Genomic DNA, 24,567 nt, shown 5'->3' with positions numbered 1-24,567 from the left:
CTTACATTATCTGATATGAGGGTTTCTATTTTTTATGCTTCCTGTGATAAAAGTTGTGCTTTTCCTCAAACATGTCTTCTCTGAGCAGTCCAGGCACATGGCAGGGTGACATTTCCTGGCCCTCTTCTGGTTAGGAGGGCCATGGGACCCATAATGGCCAAGGAGTTGTAAGTGTGTCAGCTTCATGTTGAGGTGTTTGAATGGCTCTGCGGAACCTTTCAGAACGCGCTCTCCCTCTGAGATGGCAGCTGGCAACACAGAAGATGGTGTCTCTTTGTCACCCAAGTGACTACCATGAGCAGAGTAGAACCAGGGACTAGTAATACAGTGAGTAAAACATAACACTTGTTTAAGCTACTGAGACTTTGGTGGGGGGGGGCTTGTTTGTTACCACAAATAACCTATTGTATCCTGATACACTTTCTGTCAACTTTGTTTTCCCAATTTCTTTACAATATGAATGATATAATTTTGCTTCTATGTGTTCACATTTTCATGGTAAATAAGAAGAAATGGAGGAATGAATTTAATATACCAGGTCATTTAGTCTAATTACCTTCATATATTTCAGAAAGGGAAAGCAGACTGAAGATACCTTCATTTCTTAATAATTGTAATTACTTCTTACTGTAGAAAAACAAAGGGTAAAAATTTTAGATTTATGCATTTCATCATTTCTTTGGACTTTGTGAATGGCAGATAGTCAACAAGAAATGGAAGGTGTAGAGAAATATGAGTTTAACTTAAAAAATTATGATGCTCCAAAGAATAAAATAAATCCTGGAGCCTCTTTCTGTTCTTCTCCTCCTTCTTTCTTCCTTCCCTCTCTCCCTCTTCCCGAGTATTTCTTTCTATGTTTTCATTATTGGTAACAGAGCTCAGAATATTTTAGCAATAGACGGCCTGCTCTGAAGTACTATTCCTGACAAGAATATTTGTAATTCTCTCTAATTCTTCATGTTTACTAGTAAATTAATGGAAATCCTCACCTTTATGTCTCTTTAAAGAGGCAGAGGTCTCTTTAATGCTTTCATGAAATTACCATTTTTTTCCCTCTCTAAAATGTGGACATTGAATTGTATTCCTTTCTTTTCTTTATACAGGTAAATATTATCAGGAAAAGCAGATGAGAGAAAAATTATTCAAAATCCTACCAACCCTCAATCACCACTCTTGTCACTTTGGTATCTTTTAAGTGCAACCTTTGCATACAGAACTGTAACCTGCTCTTCTCAGCAAACATATAATGTGACCAGGAGGTTGTACGTGGAGGTGAATGTACGGCAGGAGGAGCTGGGAGGGGGAAGTGGGGAGAAGGTGGATGCAGTGATGAACAAGGATGCTGGTTCTCCTTATGTCCCAGAGCTGGTGGCAGTTACCTATACTGTATCTTTGCTCTGTTTTATAGAAGCTGTTCAGAGGAAATCAAGCAGAAAAATGGCATTTTAAACTGAAAAGTAATTATTTTAATAGTCTATTTCCCCTCGGAATGCCTATTAATCTTATTACTGGATTGAAGACTCTTTGCTGGAGAAAAATAGGTCTTGTATTTTCATAGCTTAGTTCTGGTGAAAGAACTGCTAACGAATTATACAGCTGACCTTTGAACAACATGGGTTTGAACTGCGTGGGTCGACTTACAGGCAACTTTTTCAGTGGTAAATATTACAGTACTACATGATTTATGGTTGGATGACTCCCTGGACGGAGAACTGAGGATACAGAGGAACCCAACCGCAGATATGGAGGGATTTCTGGATACACATTACAAGTTTTTGACTGCGTGAGAGGTTGGCACGCCTAATGTCTGTACTGTTCATGGGTCAACTGCAGATTCATTTGGAGACATTGTAACATAGGGAAAAAATCTAGCTTTTGGACCCCACAAAGACTGGGTCTGAATCTTGTCTTCTTCACCTCAGTAGTTATGGGCTCCTGGTAAAGGGCCATGGCTTACCAGAGTCTGGGTTTTCTCATGTGTGGATGATGACATCATTGACATCTTGTTGGTTTGCTGTGAATGTCAAATCAGGTAAAATAAAAGAGCCGATGGGTTGACATTATTCAATGATTAATAGCTATTGTTTTCTTTCTGACTCCCCTGTAGCTTCAAATATTTATCAATTTCTTTAGATCTGTAGATTTTTATTGGCTAATTTGCCAGGCAAGGAATAAGCAAGTAAGACTGCAAAATAAAAGTCTGCCAGTCCCTGATCTATTCAAGACAGAAGCACTAGCGATGGTCCCCTCACCATCACAATAAAGATATAGTTGGTATGGCTGAAATCAGGGAACCCATGAAATATGAATGTTAATTCTGTCAACAGCCACTAGTTTCAAAAACACAGTACTGGCAGGAAGAAAACACTTTCTGGCTTGTCTGCCTGCTGGTGTGGTTATTCCTCCTATTTAACTGAAGGTACCAGGTAACTTGGGTGGAAGCTGTAACCTGTGCCACATGTTCCAAGAATCAGAGCTGCGTGGTCCTGAGGCTCCACCAGAAGCAACCAGGACACAAGGGGTTAACCTGCCCTGCACGTGGGGCAGAGCTTCTGAGGGTCCCTAGAGGACAGCAAACAGGAGGAGACTTGCAAATGTGATGACAAGAAGACATTCAAGTCACGCTCCTCAGGACAAGGGGTTCTGTCCCGTTCAGAGAGCATACTTGGGAAACTATGCAGAGCCCAGTAACAAACTCTAGACGTAAGTTTTTAAGGAGAAAAGGCAATTTCATTTACATCCAAGATGAAATCTACCTTCTCAATGCCAATAACTTTCAAATACTCACCCCTAGCCCAAACTCTCTCTGCATTCTGTCCCTATATCCCTGTGAATGTCTCAGTCTCCCAAAACTCATTATTTTTATGCTTTTCTACATGCAGCTGAGTGTGACAATGGTCAGGAACACATTTTCTGGAGTCAGAATGTCACCTCTCTCCATCTTCACCAATACATTCCAAGTCCAAGCCACCACCACTCCTCGCTGGAATCACTCCTATGGCCCCCTGCTGATGTCACCCTCCTTACCCAGAGGGCAGAGTCCTGCTCAGTTGCTTATAGAAACATTCCCAGAGTGTACCCAAGGAACGACATTGGCAGTTGGTACGTTGAAAAAAAAAAAAGCCATATACATGCTGCATTGCTAAGTCCCCACCTCATCACATAACAAACATTCTGAGAGGTCTTCCAGCATATACATCAGATTAGGTTTGACCTATTGCTTCCCAGGCATTCGGGAACACAGACCCCTTTTACGAACACCTCCCAATCCACGCACCGTGGATGGTTAACACGTACTGTCTTTACACAAGCATCTGTGTGTGTCTTATTCACTTGGGTGCCTCACAGCCCTTAATGCAGAGATCAGTTAAGGCTCACAGAATGAATGAATAATGGAAATGATGAGCAAATATGTAGTAGTCATCACTGTCACACAAGCTGCTAACCTGGAAGGGGAAGAGAGTAGACATTTTTCCTTTCATTTCCTGATTTCTGTATCAATTATACTAAAATGTTTTAGACTCAGATTGAAATTAAGCCTTAGACAGCATAAATCCAGCCAGTCAAGTGGTACCCAATATACGATCTACACAAATTTCATTTTTGGGGGGAAAGGGGAGCCACACACAGAGAGAAGAGAAGGCTCTGTCCTAGGAAATGTTGCTTTTAGTGGAGTAGCTCTTACTTAGCTAATCATTCCCTTGGTGCACATTAGGCTAATGTAGTACTTATTAATTATTCCAGCATTTCACTGTGGTATTATTAATCAGAAGAAATTACCTTCCTGCTCCTCTCTTACTCCGCTATCTCCTTACTTGGCTTGAGCTGTAATTCTTCTTTTGTACGATGCTCAGTTTGCCTCTGATGCCACACACAACTTCATGACCGACATACTCACCCTTGACACTTACTATTTTGGGCCGTATGATAAAGCAAATAAACAGCCATTGTTCTTTTCCTTGAAGACTCTCAAAATATTTCCAGGGGACTATGACGCTATGGACGTAGAGTGTGCAATTAACTCGAAGAGCAATTGCCCAGAGAAGAGTCAGAATTGACCAACCTAGTAATAGGAGCTGGCATGCGAGGTAATGAGCAGTCCACTTGAAACATTCAAAAGATGGTTCTAGAAAAGACCGACTAAAAAGTGCAAGTTTGTGTTATTTTTATCCCACTTCATATTAAATAATGAGGTCAGATTTTCTTGGAAGCAGATGACATCAATTTTTATAATAAGGAAGAGATAATGTTCTCTCTCACCTAATCAATTACAATTCATATTTCAGTTTCCAAGGATGCTTTCCAAATCCCAGTCCAAGTAAAGCTCCCCCCTCCATTATGCGTGCTCACAGAGCTATGTTCTTTGCCTTCAGAAAACCCATCTTGGCTATGATCTGAGTGAGTTTCTCCTTTGCCGGACTGTGAGGCTGGAAATTCAGGGCCAGCTTTACTCGCCATTTGATCACTTGCACTCAGCACAGCATCTAAGCCGAGAGTAGCCACTCCACAGATATTTATGCACACATAATATAGACGTTAAACACACACTACGTATTTGTGGAATAGAACTTGCTGTTCGCCACAGCGCCTGAAATTCTCAAAATGCAAGGTAACGTCGTATCTGAAACAGCATTTGACACTTCAGTTGTTTTTATTTCAAACTCTTTTTGCTCGGAAGTGGGATTCCAGATGGGGAAGGGGTCGGCAGGTTGCATCATACTGGGCACACTTCTTGAGCCTTCAGATGCTCTAATTCTTAAGTAACAGAGAGCTGGGGTTCTGATTTTTAATTTATTATATTGATTAACTAGGACATTATGCCCCCTTCTTGACTTACAGTTGTACCTTTCCATACATGTCTGCAAGAAAGAAACGGGGAGTGGGTTTCTGGACTGAGCATTCAAAGATTTTGTACTCACTGGGCTACTGGGTGGCTCAGTGAAGAACGACCAGAGTGATCCCAGAGAAAGTAATTGCATACTTTTTCTTCTAGTGACACCAAAGGGTCTTGGGGGCACAAGTGGCCGTGGTGGAGGCAAGTTTAGGTACATAACAGGAATAGTTGGTTCTGTGGTTTTCAATAAAGCAGAGAGCAGCCGTCTCTCTGGGAGGTAGGAACAGTGTCGGAAGAGAGGACGAGAGAAGTGATAGTCCAACAGAGGTCAAGCTGAGAGGGGCCTAGCTCCTCACACACGTGTGTTCACTTATCATGTTCCAAGGCAGCTGGAGGGCTGAACCTTCTACTGAAGACATGCAATGGTGGGGAAGGTGAGGAGGTTTTTATCAAGTTCCCGTGAGTACAGTGTCAGCAGACTGTATATTGACTTAGTGTTTGGTGTGTGTGCTTTCTAGTACCTTCTGCTGAACCCCTTGATATAACTTTCCAGTGAGATAGCTAGTCTAGGATGTCAGGTATTTCCAAGAGGGCTGGCAAAGCAGAAAATCCTCACCTGGCAACGTTTCATAAAATTAATTACTTGAGGGAATTCATAAAAAAATTGTAGCTACATGTGCTACAATACAGGGTTAGTGGACCACGTAGTATTTTCTTCTAACAATTATCTAAATTATGTTATTTTCCCCTTAAGTGAGACTATTATTTCATCCTGAGTGATCATTGATTCTTCAGTGAAAAAAAAATGATCCTCTGTGTATGGTCTCCGCAGATTTGAGAAGACCGTAAGATAAGACAAAATTGGAGCCTGACTCAGAAGCAAAAGATATTTCCCAGACAATTGTTAATTCAATCTGGGAAGATGTATTAACAGTCAATCAAGATTTGCCTGGAAAATTCCCCTTAATATGAGCTTTTGGTAGAAAGACAGTTTCTAAGTCCAAAGACCTGAACCCAATTCTGGGTTGTACAGTGGGCAGTTCTAAACAAGTCCCTTGCTACTTTCAGTCTGCGTCCTCAGTTATCAAATGAGGTTACATTCACGTGATAGCTCGGTGCACCTCTCAAGACTGGAGCGAATGTCAAGGACGTTAAAGCACTTGGAAAATTGAAAGTACTGAACAAATAGAAAACAATTAAAAGGGTGGAGCCAAGCCTGGTGCAGAACTACCAGCAGCCATAATAAAACAATCATACTTATCCTGGCAATTTATGTTAATGGACCTCTGGACAGACCCACATATAAAGTAAAGCTCATAACTGTAGATGTGAGCACATCTAGTGGGCGTGTAAATGGAGCCTGCATCGTCATCCTTACCGTTAGCACCACCACCTTCGTTATCATCGTCAGCATCATCATCATCTTGTTATCATCGCCACTGATGAGGAGCAACCACAACACATCAGGCGTGGGACCAGACCAGTTCTCTCAAAACCCCACAACACTGCTCTGTTCCTATCCCCTTTGAAAAAAGAGGGGTTTAGTGGTTCCATGAAGTTGCCAGTTGCTCCCAAACTCAGCTGTGCACCAAAATGACCCGAGGACTTTTTAAAAATTTGGATTAGAAAAAAAAAAAAAAAGAACAGCAACTCTACTGGTGGATCCCAGGCAGCTGAAGATTTGTTTCCCAGCTCTACTGATGGTTGTCCGGGGCAGATGGGCTTGGAAATGACTGAGCTAAGTAACCTACCCAAGGTCACGCAGCTGGAAGCAACGCTGGACCCTAACTTAGGCTGGCCACTGGGCTCCCACATCAGCTCTTAACCGCTTTTCTGTCTTGCCTGCCTGGCAATAACAATCTATTTAATTTAAAAACTGTCCTTCAGTGAGTTTAATTGGGTTTTTTCCACATTCTACAGCCACTGTTAAAAACTACACTGCAAGATTGCTTTTCCCTTAATGATCATTTAGTTGTTTCAGATGAATGACTTAGTTCCCAGGGATATTTTATACTGCGGCCAACTGCTGAACGATACAGTGGTGTTTACGTGTAGCTGAATATATTAACTACCAGAAATGAAGATCACAAAACGCGTAGGTCTGTGTTTGACTCGGGGAACTTATAACCAGCGATCAGAGAATGTCCATTCAGTGTTGAGCTTTGCACAAAGAGCTGTGAGATGACAGGGGAGCCGATGGGCCCAGGGGCAGTGGTGGAAGGCTGTGAGTTTTCTACTTAAAGGTCCACATGAAGTTCCCAGAAATCTTATTACAATGCAGATATGGATTTAGCCTTTCCAGAGTGGGTTTGGCAGGCTGCATTCCTAAGCTCCCAGCTGATGCTAGGGTGGCTGCTGGTTCTGGGGAGAGGCAATCGCAGCCTTAGGGCACCCAGCGAGGAAACCCGCTCTCAGAAGAATGAGCGTAGGCCTGATGAGTGAGGATCAGACTGCCCCTCACTGATGGAGACACCGGCTGGGGCGAAAAGTTGTCCCGGTGGTACACTCAGAGGCAAACTGCTGCTGCTTCTTTTTTGTTTTTTTTTTCATTTTGGAGACTTTCGTTCTTTTTTTCTCCTTTTCTAAAAATTGAAGTATAGTGAGTTACCAATGTTGTGTCATTTTCTGGTCTGTCTATAAACTAGATAAACAACAAGTCTCTACTGCAGAGCACAGGGAACTATAGTCAATATTTTGCAGTAGCCCATAATGAAAAGAATATGAAAAGGAATATATGTATGTATATGGGTGCTTCTGACATAAGAAAAGTCACAAGGGGAGGCATCGCCCAGTGAAGAGTCTATTGCCTATTATGGGGTAAGGAAAGGTTATTTGTTTAAGTAAAAAGTACACTTAAGCACTGGTTAGAGGGCTTACAAACATGTGGTTAGAATAGCTAAGTAGCATTTGGAAATATTCTGTTTAAGGCAAATGAGTGAATTCTAGGCTAACAATGGTTGACCGGCTGAGACAAGGAGGAGAGGGGTGTGCTGTGAAAAGCAGACCTTCCTGGGAGGTGAGCCAAGGATCCCACATCATGTGCCCCGGTCTAGCTCAGGGGACACTGCCCCTCGCAATTGCTGCGGTCCCATCCCTACCTGTCAGATGAAGAATGGCATGGTCTTCTGAAAAGCCACACAGAAATGAAATAAACAGTAACTGGATCAAAATAGCACACGCTTTGGCTCATGCGTTTTGGAGAAGGGGAAGTCTGGGGAACATTTGGTGGGTGGAGTTGTGTAAGCGACCAAAGATGAAATGGGCTTGAGTTTTAATTAAGCAAGAGTGCCACAAAACCACAGCTCCAAGAGCATCTTGCTCATTTAGACCCGCAGCTGTCAGGAGTGGAAATGTACTAGGAGTTGTGAGTTCCACTGAGTCCCCTGCTCTGCTGGGCCAGGTGGAAGCAACCTGGGACTGCGAAAGGACGGAGCTCACTCTCCGACTCGATGACTTCTCCAGCTTAGCCTGGGACGGTGACAGCCTGGCGGCACCTTGGCAGCCCCTTGCAGCTGGCAAAGAGAGTGAAACCTGCATACAGTGGTCGGGAAAGAAACAGGAGATCAAAGCTCCCCAGTGCCCGGCCAGGACAAAAGGGTCCTGCTACCAGAGATGTCACTGCCCTGGGCATTTGCAGGGTTGGCACCAAACAGGCTGAAACCACGGCTGCCTTCAGTGGCCAGCAGGAAGTCAGTGAAGTGGAGACAGTGACAATTGGAAGGTCCCAACAGGGACCTCCTCGTTCAGCGCTTGCCAAGCAGAACGTGGCCCCGGGGCTGCAGAGCTTTGTTTTTTTTTTTTCAAGAGAAGCTAAGATTTGAAAATTTTATATAAAATTGTCTGTTTTTTAAAGGTCATCAACAAAATCAAACATCATCATCATCATCATCATCATCATCATCATCATCATAATAAAGCCACTGGCAGCTAACTAAAATAATGTTAGTAGGGAGTTGTCGAGGTGATGACCATCGGGCTATACTTCTAGGCAAATTCAGAGGCAGTGTGGGTTTTTAGAGTCTGTGCCCAGAGGGGCGACGCAGTGGCAGAGCAACTGAGCACGGAGTGTCCATGCCCCACCCCCCTCGCCTCCCATCCTTACCCGGCTCTCTTCTTAGTCCTTCCCTGTTCCTGGCGTTATGTTATATGCTTATTTGTGATTTTCATTTTCTGACAACCCCTTTCCCCAACTGGAAAGAATTCTTCATGCGGTCAGGGACTTGTCTGTTTGTTCACAGCTGAATCCCACACCTCCACTGTGTCTGGTATGTAGCAGGTGCTCAATTGATAGGTGTCCAGTGAATTATAAATGACTGGTCTGTGCCTCCACCTAAAACATCCAAGCCAGGATGAGCTTGTCTCATAGGGCCCTTACTCCAGGGTCTGACGGCCAATTTCCAGCAGCTTATGAGGCTGCTTTGGGCCAGAGTGACCCAAAATAATCTCTATCCCCTAAAATTTTTTAACAGAGGTACCGGGGATGGAACCAGGACCTCGTGCATGCTAAGCATGCGCTTTACCACTGAGCTATACCCTCCCCTCCATCCAAACATTTGAAGGCGAATAAAATACTCCCCAATCCTACTTATACTTTGTTTCAAAAAAATCTGCAAAAGAGAACGGCAAGGACACATCTACTCTAGGTGTATATTTAGCTGTGGTCATGAAAATACTGACTTATTTTTTGAAATCGTATAAAACAAGAAGCTTCATTAAGAAAGCGCAGCTGGGCAAACAGACCCCGGACCCTCTTCTGCTGACACACAGAGCTACTGAGACCATCAGTGATGCCACGTTCTTTAAGAATTCTGCACAACCCGAACAGGCATGAGAGGATAAAAACCAACACTGGGGAACTTCTAGTTCTAGCTGAAAAAGAAAATTCTGGCTCTGAATCCGGCCCCAAACAAGAGGGGCATTTCACTTGTGCTGCGTATAAAGCTGGCACTCCTTTGCTTGCACTAAACCACTCACTATACACCTATTTCAGATAAGCAAAACTCAGAACGGTTAGCCACATATACATGTTTTTTTTTTTTTTGCCATCTGCTGTCTGGGGAAAATAGTTATGCAATGTGCATGACCTGGTTTAAACCAATCTTTGAATTTCACACAAAAGCATCCTTCCTCTCCCGGACTCCTTTTCTAAAGTTGAATCCACAAAGGGACGAGAAATACATTTCCCTTTAAGTAAGAAAAAAAAAAAAAAGTCTAGAGGACACTGCAGACCTTTCATAAAAGCACTTACTTTGAAAAAACAGGATGGATTATGTATTCAAAACAGGGCACCGTCTAGAGAGCAGACCGAGATGTTGTTCGATGCCACAGCTCTGCTCGGTGTATGCGGCTCCGGTCCTGCTGGGCATGGTTGACAGAAAGGGTTGAGCCTGCGAGGCCTGGTCCTCTGGGGCTGCAGCGTCAGGATGACGCTCAGACCAGTCACCGGGACAGGCTGTGAGCAAGTCAGCAGCTCTGTCTCATCTCTGTGCTGAGGCGGCTGCTTTCTGATGGGAAAATGTTGGTGGCAGAACTCTCTCCCCAGGTACAGGCAGAGCCAAGTCTCCCCAGATGATCTGAGCTCAAGGAGTGGGGGACTGAGCATCAACTGTTGGGCAGAGACAAACAGTCCCTGAAGGAGGTGTCCTTTGTCAGGTCAGACCCCTTCCAGACTCAGCCAAGGCCATCATTGGTCTCCTTGACATAGTTCCTTGACTCGGCCAAGGGCGTGACTCAGCTCACCATGAGCGGCGGGGACCACACTATTTCTCTCTCATGGTCCAGGAGGGCTGAGTTCAAAGCAGTGACTGGAGAAAGGCCAGAGGGGAGACCATGGTGGTCCCTAACTCAGTGAAGTCAAATCTTATGGCTTTCTGGGCAGCGAGATTGAGCACTTATCTCTACAGCAGTTACTGCAGTACAGTGGCTTACGATTCTGGAAATCAGAAACTATTTGGGGGTGGGGGTTGGGGGGAGAATGAGGAGGAAAAAGGGGAGGAGGAGGAAGAAAAGGAGGAAGAGGAGGGCCACAGTCAGATATTAGTTGCATTTCAAAGTCAGTAAGTGTAGAGGATTAATGAGATGCTATTGGTGTCAGGATGACAAATTGTTGGGTAGAGCTGAAGGCTTCTGATGACTTTTTTCATTTATGTCTGGATGATACTGTAACTGAACAGCAAGACAGAGATGTAGTGGAAATTTAAGGAAGCCAGCTGTGGACTTCAGACGCCCAAGGATTCACACCTGTGTCTACTAAAACCTTCCAGATACAGAGCTGAACACCGAGGACACGATGGGGTGGGGATATGGTGTAGGAAGTCCTGGGATCATTTTCAGGTTGGAATATGTACACAAGAACACAAAAGTTAGGGAGCCATGCGATTTTCTTTATCACATAGACTTTGGGGTCAAGGAAAAGCAACTGAACAAGAGCATTCAGTCTCTGAGCAGACGTGTGTGTGTGTGTGTGTGTGTGCGCGCGCGTGCGCGCGTGCAGGGTGTGCAGTGACGAGCAGACAGCAAGCTGAGAGGAGTTCAGGGCTGAGCCTGGAGCTCCCTGGGCCCTGTCATCTCTGGCTGATTCTGGATAACACACAGCCTCTCTGGGCTTCATTTTCTACATGAGAAGTTTTTAAGATCCCTGGAATCTGAATGCCCTGTTCTCCGAGGTCTCACCACCCAGCACATGCCCTGACCCAGAGAGAAATCTAGTGAGCGTTTCTTTTCTAATGCTTTTCTTCCTATTTCTTCCAGTCCCCTCCCCCGCCTCCACAGAAGGCACTGAATTCCTACAAAGGACCTCATCTCAGTGCTGCCTCCCTCCTCCAGCTGCTTCTGAGCAGATTCTGAAAAGGCCAGAAGAACTGACTTTCTGAAGTCTTTGGAGAGGAGATGAGCTGCCCAGATGCCCCTTTAAGAAGGAACTCATCACCCAGCGGCCAGGAGGGTGTCAGCTGACAACTACCAACCCCTTCAGGTTTGTCACAGCCTTTGTGGTGTGCACGGTCTCCTTAGGGTGCCCTGAGCTACAGGAAGGTACAAGCGCTTGCCTGATCCCACCCAACATGAGTGTCTCTAAGTAGGCAGGCTTATTCCCGAGGGACCACTGGGCTGGAAGAGACTGTCGGGAGTCAGGTCTGATCCTACATCCTCCTCTTTTCTCTCCCAGGCTTTACTTCCCTCTGAAACCACCAGCATTCCTGTCCCCAGGGACCCGACAGACAGAGCTGCTAGTCATTATAACACATAAGCCCTAAGGCTGGTTGGTTGGTTTTTCCAAAAAGGATCTTTGACAAGCTTCAGGAAACCTGTCTTGGAGCAACAAGATCTTCTTTGTGGCATAAAGATCTGCAATGTAGATTTCTTTCCTATTCTCTTATTCACAGACATCTAGAGACTTGGTTCCCACCAGTTTTAGCCAGTGGTTCTCCACCAGGGGTGCATGTAAGGATCAGCCCAGAGACATTCACAAAATGCAAGTGCCCGGACTCCGCGTGCAAAGCTACAGTTGGTGTCTTGAGACATACACTAGTCGAGAACCACTGGTTTGTGCATGAAATCCCCCCTTGCTTCCAAGAAGATGAATGCTTCCTCTTCTTCCAGTGATGAGCATTCATCCTGCTGAGGATCATTCCAGAAACTAAAAAGTAAATCTACATTAAATGGTCAATTCAGGGATCCCCAGTTCATTTCCACATATTTTGATAAGTTCTGCTAGTAATGCTTGCAAGACTCACAGTGCCGCATGGTGAGTCTTCTTAGAATATGTTATAGAAAAATGTAGGAAACCTTGGGATCATTTTCAGGTTTGAAGATTTAAGCAAAAAAAAAAAAAAAAAAGTCAACATGTGGGCCCCTATGATTTCCTTTATCTTGCAGGGTTTGGGGCCGGAAGTTTTGCAGTGACTTTCCATGGAGACTGGGAACAAGGCAGCTGGTTCTGTCCCCTCAGGTTTTCAGTGTTTCCCTTGTGCAGGGGCTTGTGGTTATGGTCACATTTCACAAACTAAGTTCTTCGGGACCATCAGTCGTGAACGCCCTCGTCTCTCTCCTGTCAATCAGGGAGAGTTCGTGCATGTAAATGTTAGACTGGTATTTCCTGGATCACTGAATAAAATCCCCTGGGATGATGTGTGCGCCCACTTAGCTTTGCTGATCAATTCAAGGAGTTTTATTTTGAGGCTAAGCTTGTATCTGAAGATGCACAGGAGCTGAGACTCCCTAGGACAGGGAAGACCTCACTTTCGCAAGGACACTAGTTCTTGAAAGAGGAAAGAGGGGCCGTCTCCCAAAATGTCAAAAGCACCCAAAAGGAACTACTTGATATTTTTAAAAGGCTTCTTATTGTGTCTTTACAGCTGAAGAGAAAATTCAGAAATCCAGGGGGGATGTAAACAGAGAGGAGGGCTGGGCTTTGGGGAAAGTGTTCTCTTTGCAAAAGTCAAGTGTTCCCCAAACGGAGGAGTAACTGAGTGCAATCCATTCTGCTGACAGCACAACAAACTGGGATGTGCAATAAGAAAAGGACAAACTTCTGTAGAGCACAGGAAACTATATTCAATATCTTATAATAACCTTTAATGAAAAAGAATATGAAAACGAACATATGTATGTATATGCATGACTGGGACATTGTGCTGCACACCAGAAATTGACACATTGTAACTGACCGTACTTCAGTTAAAAAAAAAAAAGGACATTAAAAGTCACTGCCCTGTGACCATCCCCTGGGGCATTCAGCAGGACTTGCTTAAGTAGTAATTTAATGCTTCCTGAATACAATACATAGGATGCTTGCTCTGAGTGCATTACTTAAAACTCACTAATTAAGAGAGTGCCCTCCGGGTGATGTGGAAACAGTGCCCTGCAATGGGAGAGAAGAGCTGAGCTTGAGGCTTCCTCCTCCTGCGAACTGGGCAGTACCAAGATGCTCACGGAACATCCCCTGCTTCCTTCCTGCTTGGGTATTTCCTTGATTAGCTGAATCCACACTTGCATATGCTTAGTAAATTTCTGAAGCACTATGCATGTGTGAGTTTTCATTTTTTTTTTTCAACACAAACCTCCTTTAAGGAATGGCCGAGTGCCTATCCCGGGATCAGCACCAGGGCGCATGGACAGGGCTTCCAGCTCAGACAGGCTGGCTGCGCTCGAGTCCCTGCTCCTCACCCGCCCACCCGGAGACTGGGAGCAGTGACTCAGCCCTGAGGCTAAGGCGGGGCTGGGTCACCGGCCTGTCCCAATTCCCTCATAAGTTGGGAACCAGGGTCACACCTACATCTTCAGATCGTTGTGAGTGGAGAGGAACTCACGGAGGAAAAACGTACGATGCAAATTATGATGCACAGTGTCCAGTAAATGTGAGCTGTCACTGAAAGTTGTAAAACTGGGGCACACCAGCAGGAGGGCTTGGAGGGGAGCTGGAGGAAGACCCTTCCGGGAGAACCGCCAGCTGCTCCAGGCCCCCTTGCAGTGAGCTGGCCACCTCCCAGCGGCGGCCCGACTCTGAGCCAGCAGGAGGAATCGTTGCTCTGGCCTCATCAGGCACATCTCTAAGTGTCCATATCAACGGTAAGGCGAGTACCCATAGCCTGGCAGAGCTCTCGACCGTGATTCTGGAAGGACCGTCATAGACTGTTCATTTCCAGGTACAAATTCACTTGTGACAACTGTACGTTCACATCACACAAGGAGAACTTGACATGCAAAGAACATCATCTCAAAATGGAGCACAGTCAGATTCGGGGGAGTGGAGGCAGGCAGGCAGGCTGGGAGCGGTGGGTGATGGATCGCGAACGTCAGGGCCGCCCGCGTGAGAATTCCTGGGCGGGGCACCCGCGACGGGCTCATTCCATTATGAGTGGAGGGGGTTTATAATGGAATGACATGGATGGGTTCTTATAATCAGAAAAACACACTGACCTTCACACTACACAGGTGCAGCAGCATAATTGACCCACCACGTGTACGCGCATCAATTCCTGGGGAAAGTCCAACGAGGTTAACTCAGCGTGTATCCCGAGCAAACAAAACCAGCGACATTCCCCGCGTGAAGAGCGTCGTGCCCCCACCCCCACCAAGACACCTGGTTTGGGCAGCCCACACGTGCCAAGGCCCCACGGGGATCAGACTCATTCGGAAAAAAAAAAAAAAAAACGGTGCTTCAAGCAGCGTTATTTTATGCCATGAATAATATGATTTGGATTTGTTTTTTAAATTTAAGTTTCAGGAGTAAGAATCATGGGCCTAGAAAACATTTTTTTAATTTTCCTTTTCAGGAAATAAGCATTGGGCATGGGATTTTGCAGGGAGGGAAAGTTTCTGTTCCCCCAGAAAACTGCCTAAACGCATCCTCAGATACGCTCCCCTTGTAACACCCCTCAACCACCAAACAACTAGATTTATAGTTAAACTGATGAAAATGTCACTGACTTATCTCGGCGTCTTTACTGTCCCAGGCATTGACTCAGATCTGAAAGTCTCAAGAGGGAGTGTCATTCCGTTACACTGTATCATCCAAGTGGCAGGCACTGGTCACAGTGTCCACACTTTGGTACAGAGAAACCATCTCAAAAATGAGGACGTGAACAGAGAGCTGCCAGGCATAGACGTGCTGGTGGAATTTTACCCGGGTCCTATTAATCCGTGTATCACTTTGATTCATGAGTTATTTAAAAAAAATTTTTTTTTTCTGATTTTATATACCCTTCTTCCTCTGAAGTTAAAGTTGTGGTGAAAGTAATCAATACAGAAAGCAGTGTGTGATGTCAGCTTTCAAAAAACCCCCGTGACAACTGAAGCGTTGCTGACAAATGGGTTCGTGTAAGAAACGGGTTGCAAGCTTGCGTTCTGGGTGCGTGGGTTCTCCTCCCAACCCTGGTCCAAGCAGATGCGAATAGGAAAGACAGAGGGTTCAGTATTCATGTCCTAAGACCCTGCTCTGTGCCAGCCCCAGGCTGGGCGCTCCTTGGCCTTGCACGGGTGAGGTCCCTTTCCCTGTCGTGACCACTGGCCTCCCAGCGCCTCCCCCGCTGCCCCAGCTCTGCCCGGTCTGCAGGTTCCTCCACACTGGAGGTCCTCAGACCCTCCTGTTTTCACACAAGAGTCCATACTCCCACCCATGGCCTCGATTACTCCCTGAACATGGACCACGTCCATGTTTCCGTGACAGCTCAGAGCTCTCGTCTGAAGTCCAAGCCCAGCATCCACTGGGACGCCTCACACCCGCCAAACACAGTGCAATAGACACTCTGCATCTTTATCCTCAACCTCAACTCAGTAGGACTTTCTCACCCACCGGTCTTCCATCAGGACCCTGGGAGTCCACCTCCAGTCTTCCTTCTCCCCCAGCTCCTCCTCTGCATCCAATCAAGCGCCCAGCTCACTCACTCCTTCCTCTTAGCTGTTCTATAATCCATCTGCTTCTCACCATTTCCGCCTCCTCCATCACGGCCCAAGCCTCCCTCTCCGACCCAATCTCAGTGGACTCCAACGGGTCTCCACCCATCCCTTGCCCCAGACACATTCTCTGCAGCAGGCAGAAGGCGTCTTCAAAAGGGAACATCTGATTGTGCGCCTCCCTTATTTCAGTGGCTTCACACTTCTTTTAGGCTAAAGTTCTAAATACCAGTTTGAGACATTTCATATAAACATGCAAAATGGGTCTGGCCCTGCCTCCTCCCTGGCCTGCACGTGGCACTGGGCCACGCGGGGAGTTTCGCAGTCTTCAGATGCACTTGCTCCTCCTTTCCTGGAGACTTTGGCATGCTGTTCCCTCTGCCTGAAACACGCTTCCTTCAGCCCTTCCTTCTCCAGGGCCTCCAGCTCTTGGTCTCCCTGCCCACCACCCACCTCTCCGCAGTCAGGACAGATGCCCCCAGAACAGTACCCTATATTTATTTTGGCAATTTTGAAAATAAATCTCAAGAACTATTTTTGTAACTCGTTTAACCTCCGTCTTGCCAGATCGACCCAGAGCTCTCAGGGCTGAGGCTGTACCCAGTGTGCTTTCTCAGTGACTGTCTACATCCATGCGGAGCACAGTCTAGACTTCAAAAGGTATGAAAGAAGCCTTTTGTTGCTGACTGCCCTAATCCAAATGTTGATCCAATAATCAAACACACACGCACACATTAGGAGAGTAAGCAGAACAGAAAAAAAGACCATTCAAATTAGACATTTACTTCTTTAGCACTTGGCCCCGGGAACGCTGGTGCATTTCACTTGACAGTTTACTGTAAATTGTTTTCTTACAGTTGGCTAATTGTTTGATGGCAAAACTTGATGCTGGCAAAGAAGGATGAGAGCGGAAGTGGAGGCTTTATAAACAAAGTGAGCGAGATGACAAAGGCCCCAGCCCTAGGTCCCCAATCTCATGCCACCCTCCCACAGAGGATGCCGACAGAACCCTCTCCAGTCAGAAATGAGCTGGAGCCAGAGCAAATGAAGGATTGAAAGTGATCTGTCTATAGGAACGCAACAGATACGTGCTCGACCCTTTCAGCCCGTCTAAGCTTTACAGATCCACACAGGCTCTTCCCATAAATAAGTGCAAAGATTTCTTACAGAGGAAATTGCACGAGAAATGACAGTTGACAGTGTCAGGAGTCAGCAAAGTTGTACCTTGTAAAAAACCTAAGATTAGACAATTCTTCCTGCAAATGCAGCCATAGCCGCTTCTTCTGTTGTGGTCCAGGGGCTGTGACCCTGGGGGGGGGGCACGCTTGGAGCCCCGTGCACATAAGTCAAGTGGGAAGGACTCCTCCACAGACCTCAGCAGCAGTGCCTGGGGCAGAAGCCCCAACGGGAGAGCAGGGGAGAGGCAAGGGGAGCCCCTGACGAGCTGCTCCTTTGTGAGCTGCTGTGTCTGCTCCCCAGGCCCATGGCATCCATGCCAGCACCCTGCGAGATAGCCTCCAGCAGCGCTGTTCCATCAGCCAAGGCTGAAAAGTTGCCAGAAAGTATGAGATACGGGAAGGAGGGGATGCTCTGCCTCCACCACTACGTCACCTGGGTAGAAGTTACCATCATAAAAAAAAAAAAAAAATCAAATAAATCAGCTAAGATATTACTCCAGGGCCAGTCTGGGTCCTGCCCCAGCCGAAAGGAGCTGAGGTTAAAAACCTAATCCCGAAAGCCTGACACTGGCCATCCGGTCACGATCATGTGGTGATTTATCACGTGCTAAAACAAATCTGTTTCACTTTTTTGTTTTTGCCTTCCTCCTGTTCCCTTTGGTCTGCATCTGATAAGTGGAGGATTACCGGGGAAGAGATCAAGATCATTCAGGGTTGGAAAGGAAAAAAGTAAGCAATAGAAAAGACTTTCTGAACTTTTTTTTTTTTTTGTAATTATAGAAACAGTGTATACTTGCTGTTTAAAAGCCACGCCAAGCAGACAATATGTGAAAAGTCACCCGCACCCCTGAAGAAAGCCAGAGGGTCCCGGATGGCAGTGGGTTCCTCATTTCTAAGTGATGCAGGAAAACAGATGTGGGGCGTGAGGAGGGCCGTGTCCCAGGCTTCGGTTGAGCCCCTGGGATGTTCCCCCGGCAAGTGTGGGTCCTTGGCTTCGCGCAGGAAAGAATGCAAGAGCAAGCCACAGTTGAGTGAAGGTAGATTTATTCAGAGAGATACATTGAAAAGCAAGAGGACGGCCACGGGGTGTAGGGGTTGGGTGCTCAGATTAAAAGTAGCTACACACTCCATAGACAGAATGTGGGCCATCTCTCAGAAGAGGGAGAGAGAGGGGCGGTGGCCATGAGGCACTGGATTGCCAGTTTTTACAGGCTTGGTGGCTTCATATGCTAATAAGTGGAAGGGCCAGTCTAAGTAGCCTGGGGAAGGGGCTGGGATTCCCAGGGAGTTGGCCGTTTCCCACCCTCTGACCTTTTGCGTCTAGCCTTGGGGCTGCCCTGGTGCATGTGGGTGTGTTATTCACCACGTTAATATCTTACAAAGGGCGCAAGATGAAGCTCAAGTTCTGCTAGAAGTTAGATCTCTCATCATCCCGAGCCTCAAGGCCTCCTGGGGGCTGAATCTTTCACCATTTTGATGTTAATTGCTGTGGCCTTCCTTGAATGGCCGTGCCCTGCCCCCTTCCTGTCCCATAAGGAGCAGCTGGAGGAAAATCTGGCCAAGGTGCCACCTTCTGGGTGGCCAGGTCCTTGCAGGTCCCACTAGCCGGTGAAGGGGCATTATGAGAAATTAGCCCTACAGTGGCTGGCCCTCAGAGGAGGTTTGTGATATTTAAAAAGAATTCACACAAACTTTAAGTGGATCTATCTCATCTCCTCAGAAACCCGGTCACAATCACCCCTCACAAAAGACCACCATTGTGACTATCAGTCATTTTTCGTTTTTCCCAGGATGGATGATTGACATTTCGGATCTGCTGAGTTCCAACAGGGGATGCCAAGTTGTAGAGACATTTAAGGACACACAATTTCCACTTCAGAGTCCCAAGCCCTCAAGAAAATCTAATACCATCCTTTTTCTCACCTGCAAACACCGTAGCCCAGTGTCCACCATCAGATCAAATATTTGCTGACCAACCGAATCAGTGGAGGAAGGAATACTCTGCAAATGCATTCTGGCTCCCCAGGGGCAACCCCCGATACACCACACCAGACCCCCTGGGAAGGACAAGTTGAATTCAGTTGTACATGTTGCGAACGAGATTATAAAAAAACCTATTTCTTCTTAGAAACCAGAACAATTACATTGGCTAATTTAACAAAACGATTCTTGTTGGGCGACCCCCAAAACAAGGAGGCTCACTCCATCTCCCCCTCATGTCGCAGCAAGGACCCATCAGCTGACGGCAGTGTGGACAGGATGCGGAGAACGTTTGGTCCTGTTTTCAGCTTTGGGGCCACAACCCATCAGCACTGCTGGTCTTTACCCTCTGACTGGTTTCATCTCATCCCAAGCTCATTTCTTTCTGTCTTTTCTCTTGATCCCATTTAAATCCTCAGGAAACAGAAGATTCACCATCACGTGAAGGGTACTGCTGTCCTTGAACTTGCCTTCCTGGGAGGAGTTCTCTTTATGAGTCCACCCCTGACAGCATCCTTTTCTATCACTGATGACTTACAATCCCTTCCAATTTCTTTGGCCCCTCCATTCTTACAGATCATCTCTCTTAAATTAAAAAAAAAAACAACTTTGACAGACAAGTCAGGCTTTACTTGAAGCACATGGACTTGGTGGTATAACCAGTGAGCTTTTCACTGTTTTAAATATTCATCTTTTTAATATGTGTATTTCCATATATATATATGTATTTCCATATATTTTATATATATATATATATTAATCCCTTTTCTGTGGTATGGTTTCCGTGCAGTAAATGACACATATTTCAGATGTACACGTTGATGAATTTTGATAGACGTCTACACCCATAAAATCATCACCACAGTCAAGACAGGTAATATTTCCATCACTCCCCAAGAGGTGCAATTTTTGAATCCCTATTTTATCCCTTCCCACCCCCTTTAACCCCTGGTAACCATAAGTTTGTTCTCTGCGTCCGTGAGTCTGTTTCTGTTTTGTAGATAAGTTCGTTTGTGTCTTTTTTTTTTTCCAGATCTCACATATAAGCGATATCATATGGCATTTTTCTTTCTCTGTCTGGCTGAATTCACTTATTCTTATAGTTCTCAAGCTCTGCAGCATATTCATGACAAAATCTCTACTACTGATTATACATTATTAGTATCAAAACGTCCCATTTGACATTTTCTTCCCAAACTGATGGATTCATGCCGGATCTAAGGAAGACTATTCCCAAAGATGGCTGGTGGGTGATCCTCAGGGGGAAGTTCTAACTCCATGACCAGGCAACATACATATGTGGGTGCAGCCTCCTCCCTGCCTTCTCCTCCCAGGACCTTATTCCTCAGACCCCAGCTCTGAGCTGCAGAGGGGCAATGCCGGGAGGAGTTGAGTACTGCAGCCAATGTGATGAGGACAGGGTGAGGGAAGCCCTCCTGCTAGGGTCAGTGGTCATGGCCATGAGCTGGGTCCCCGCCCCACCACTCCCATCCCTCCCAGTGCTGTGAGCTTCCTGCTGCTCAGCTCGGACCGTTTGCCCCTCCCCAGCCTTCATATTCCATTGCAGGACATCTGTGATGGGGAAACATAATAGAACTCCATCCCTGACTGACTCTACAGCAAAGCTGTCTTCGAAGAATAATGGCTGATCCCAGGATGTTTTCATTAAAAACTGATTTCAGTGACAGATGATCAAAACGTGTCCCTTGTACCGTAAGCAGGGTGATGGGACAGAATTATGCAAAACATATGGGCTTAGCTCTGCCCTCAGCAACTGCAGGCTCACTGCTGATGGTTTCAATGGCTCATTTAACTCACCCATCACCGGTGTGCAAATAGACTTCGTCCTGCTCAGCGCTTTAGCATGCTCCAAGTGGCAGGAGAGGAATCGAAAGGCTGGTGAGCTGCATTTCTGCCTCTGTTTTCAAAATCTGCCACCAGTGGCCTTTGGGAGGTGGGGTTCATTTATAGCCTGAAGCAGCCAGAGAGCTACCACATAGCCAAGCAAGCTGAGGGTCATTCATCACTTACTGGCCATTTACCACGTGCCTGGCATCACTTCGGCACTGGCAAATGCACTGGTGAAAGTTAACATCCAACATTTATACAGCTTCCTAAGAGCCAGGCATCCTTCTAAATGCTTTACAAATAGTCACTCATCTAATCTTCACAATGACTCGGCAAGGCAGCACTAGGGTTGTCTTCATTTTGCATACAAGGAAACTGAAGCCCGGACGGGTCATGGAAGCAGAGCCAGGATTCAGAGCTCAGGCAGACCTGATTCCCACCCTCCAGGAACCCACATCCTAGTGTGTATCTTAAGACACACTGAGCAGATAAAGTGAATACACCACACACCTCAGATCATTGAACTAAGGATCTGAGGAGGGTCCAGGCAGATCCTGTTCAGTGATTTAAAATTTATTTTGGTCAGAAATACCTGTAAGACGCTGGAAAGACTATATCTCCTTCTCTCTCTTCCTGTAACCTCTGACACCCCTCCCCACCCCGCGACTAGCTTCCTCTCAGGTAAACAGACAGTACCCTCCCCGACATTTTTTTTTTTCAGTTTCCACTTTATGGTCTCATCTTTCTGAAATTTATCTTTGTATGTAGTTTATTATATATTTATTATCTCTTTCATTTTAAGTTTTTGCCCCCAAATTATTTTGCAGTGCAATTAGTCAAGCAATCAGTTTTTATGTTAGAATATACTAACTTTGTTATAAATTCATTTGGATTTCAGGATCATCAATCTCTTCTATTGTTTTTTTCTATACTGACACAGCGTTTCCAGATTTGCATCAGTTTGCACAAAGACATATAAACTTGCTTGCTAATGTTTATGATAATGTATCTCATTGGGTAGCGGAAGTACATTCTTCATTAATTTTTGAAGTATGTTCTTATTCATCTCCTAGCGATGCTTGTTTTTTTTTTAGCAGTCTAGAATCTGGAGAATCAGGTTGCTGTGTCCCCAAGGGGACATGTGGAGACACCTCTAGGAGCATTACAGTTATAAGCAGGCGTTTATAAGGGAGGGGGCCAGCGGAATGCTGGCCACACCCATGTGGATTCAAAGGAACTCAATACTTACACTCAATTTGTCACTTTTTGGAACATAGAAATCACACGGATATGGTTGCTTGGATTACATGGAACTAACACATGAATATGAGAAGGTTTTACGCAGTAAGTTATGCAATCCAGCAGCACGATCTGTTTCTCCACTTACTAAATTCCTGTTTTGATTTTAAAAATTCCTATTCATAGCTTTCTCCATGCAGGTCACACAAAGTCCTTAATGTTTGTACTCCGTGTCTTCTTTCTAGAGAATTCAAGATGGTTTCTAAAATTATCATGGGTTTGGGCCAAAGGATGCCTTTTTTGTTCTGCAGTTTTTTAAAAGAATAATGATCTTCTACTTCCTTTTTATTATTATTTTTTTTGTCTTTCAGAATCTTTTTATTAGCCTAGTATCCATTCTCAGGTATTGAAACTGCATATAAACCCCTGTATCTCTGTCCTTGGAAGGAAGTGTCTCCCCGGCCTCCCTTGAGTCTCAAAACGTTGACTCAAGAGTGAATGATTCGGAAACGTGATGATGTAGAAACAAAGAAAAGGATGCAGAAACAGAGCTGCTGTCAGGCCTGCAAACTGGTAACAAGTTAGGCTATAAAACCAGCCACACAGCGGAGTCACCAAACTCCCAGTTTCCTGAAAGCTACAGATAAAAGTCCAACACACATTCCTAAATTGTTTTTACAGGAAGAAGAACCCCCATTAGATGAAAAATGTTGACCACAAGCTCGTGGACCCCAGACGGGTTGAAAGCAGAGGATGGATGATACTCAAAACTTCACCTGGATGCCACCCAATCCGAGAACTGAGCAGGAGATGCTCATGCTCCCTGCAGTGCCACCCTCACGCTGCCTTTAGAACCTCTGTCTTCTCTCCGGCAACTCGGAGATGGTCTTAGGACGTGAGTCCACCTTTTCCCATGTTGCTGGCCTCTTGGATAAAGCAACTTTTCCTTTTCCACCAACACCTGCCTCTCAAGCATTGGCCTTTTGAGCGGTGAGCCGCCCAGTTTGGGTTTGGTACCAGTCCCATCCAGTTACAGTATTATCACATTTTATTATCATGTCTTGTCAAGTATTAACCTGTCTGCTAGCTGGGTTCACCAGTATCCTATGTCCCCCTTCTAGGAAGGGCCCAAATCTCCTTCCCTTGCAGCCATGGCTGGGCCAAGGGCAGAGGTTCTGTGCAGGGTCCTCCTCCTCCTCTGAGGAGCCTGTGGGTTGGGATCTACTTCCTCCTGCAGTGTTTCAAGGGGTAGAGCTCTGCACACCTTTAGATGAGGCTCTGCCCAGTTCCAGGTGAGCTCTCTCCCTGCCCAGGTCTTCTTAGGCAGGTGCGCTGTGGCTGGGCCTTGGAGGGGCAAGTGTGGTCCAGACGTGGGTCCAGCAGGGGATAAGCACTGGAGATGAGGCAATGTTAGTGAACCACAGACTACAAGACCTGGCTGTGGAACACATGTTTGAGAGAGAGAGAAACAAAAAAACCCCAATAAATAAATAAGATACACATGTTGGATGGTAGGAAATTTTAAGAAGAAAGAAACAAGAAAATGAAGTCTTAAGATATGGGTAAGAGGTGACGTTTTAGACTGAGTTTCTCAGAAATAAAAAGACTTTGAGTAAAAAGGTGAGAAGGAAGAAAACAAAGTGTCCAAGGAGATGTCTGGGGGAAAGAACACTCCAAGCAAAGGGAGAAGCAAGTGCAAAGGTCCTGAGGTGGAAGGTGCATGGGTGTTTTGAGAAGCAGCAAGGAGGCCAATGTGACCAGGGCAAAGAGAAGAGGAGGAGAATGGTAGGAAATAAAGTCGAAGATGGGATGAGGGGGCCGGCTGCTGGTAGGTTTCCTAGTTCAGTGGAAGGGCTCTGGTGTCCACACGGAGCAAGGTGGGGAGTCACCAGAGAGAGCTGAGTAAGGAGGTGACACCGCCGGGCTGGCAATGAACAGGGAGTCTCTGGTTGCTGGTTTAAGAACACACTGAAGGGAAGGCAAGGGAGGAAGTTGGGAGACCCTGCAAGGATCCAGGCCAGATGTAAAGGTGGCATGAACGGGGTAGAGGGTGGGGGAGTCGCGAGAATTTGGTCGGGACTGTAGCTGAGGGCG

At 45.9% G+C, this 24,567-nt stretch overlaps 1 protein-coding gene across 2 annotated transcripts in view; it reads right to left on the bottom strand.

The window, feature by feature from the left end:
- Positions 1–24,567, bottom strand: part of HECW1 (HECT, C2 and WW domain containing E3 ubiquitin protein ligase 1) — a 316,328-nt gene that overhangs the window by 196,087 nt on the left and 95,674 nt on the right. Inside the window, exon 1 of one of the 2 annotated variants that reach the window (XM_072965254.1) lies at positions 14,753–14,805. The exons of the other annotated variant lie outside the window; for it this stretch is intronic. Within the exon in view, the coding sequence (XP_072821355.1) occupies positions 14,753–14,779 (27 nt within the window). The 5' untranslated portion in view covers positions 14,780–14,805. Of the gene's footprint in view, positions 1–14,752; positions 14,806–24,567 lie in introns of those variants that run through there. 2 annotated transcript variants of the gene reach the window in all.

The sequence above is a fragment of the Vicugna pacos genome, chromosome 7 (genome assembly GCF_048564905.1).
Source record: "Vicugna pacos chromosome 7, VicPac4, whole genome shotgun sequence".
Taxonomy (NCBI): Eukaryota; Metazoa; Chordata; class Mammalia; order Artiodactyla; family Camelidae; genus Vicugna; species Vicugna pacos.
Note: the sequence above shows the minus strand (reverse complement) of the source record. Positions and strands in the feature narration are given on the sequence as shown.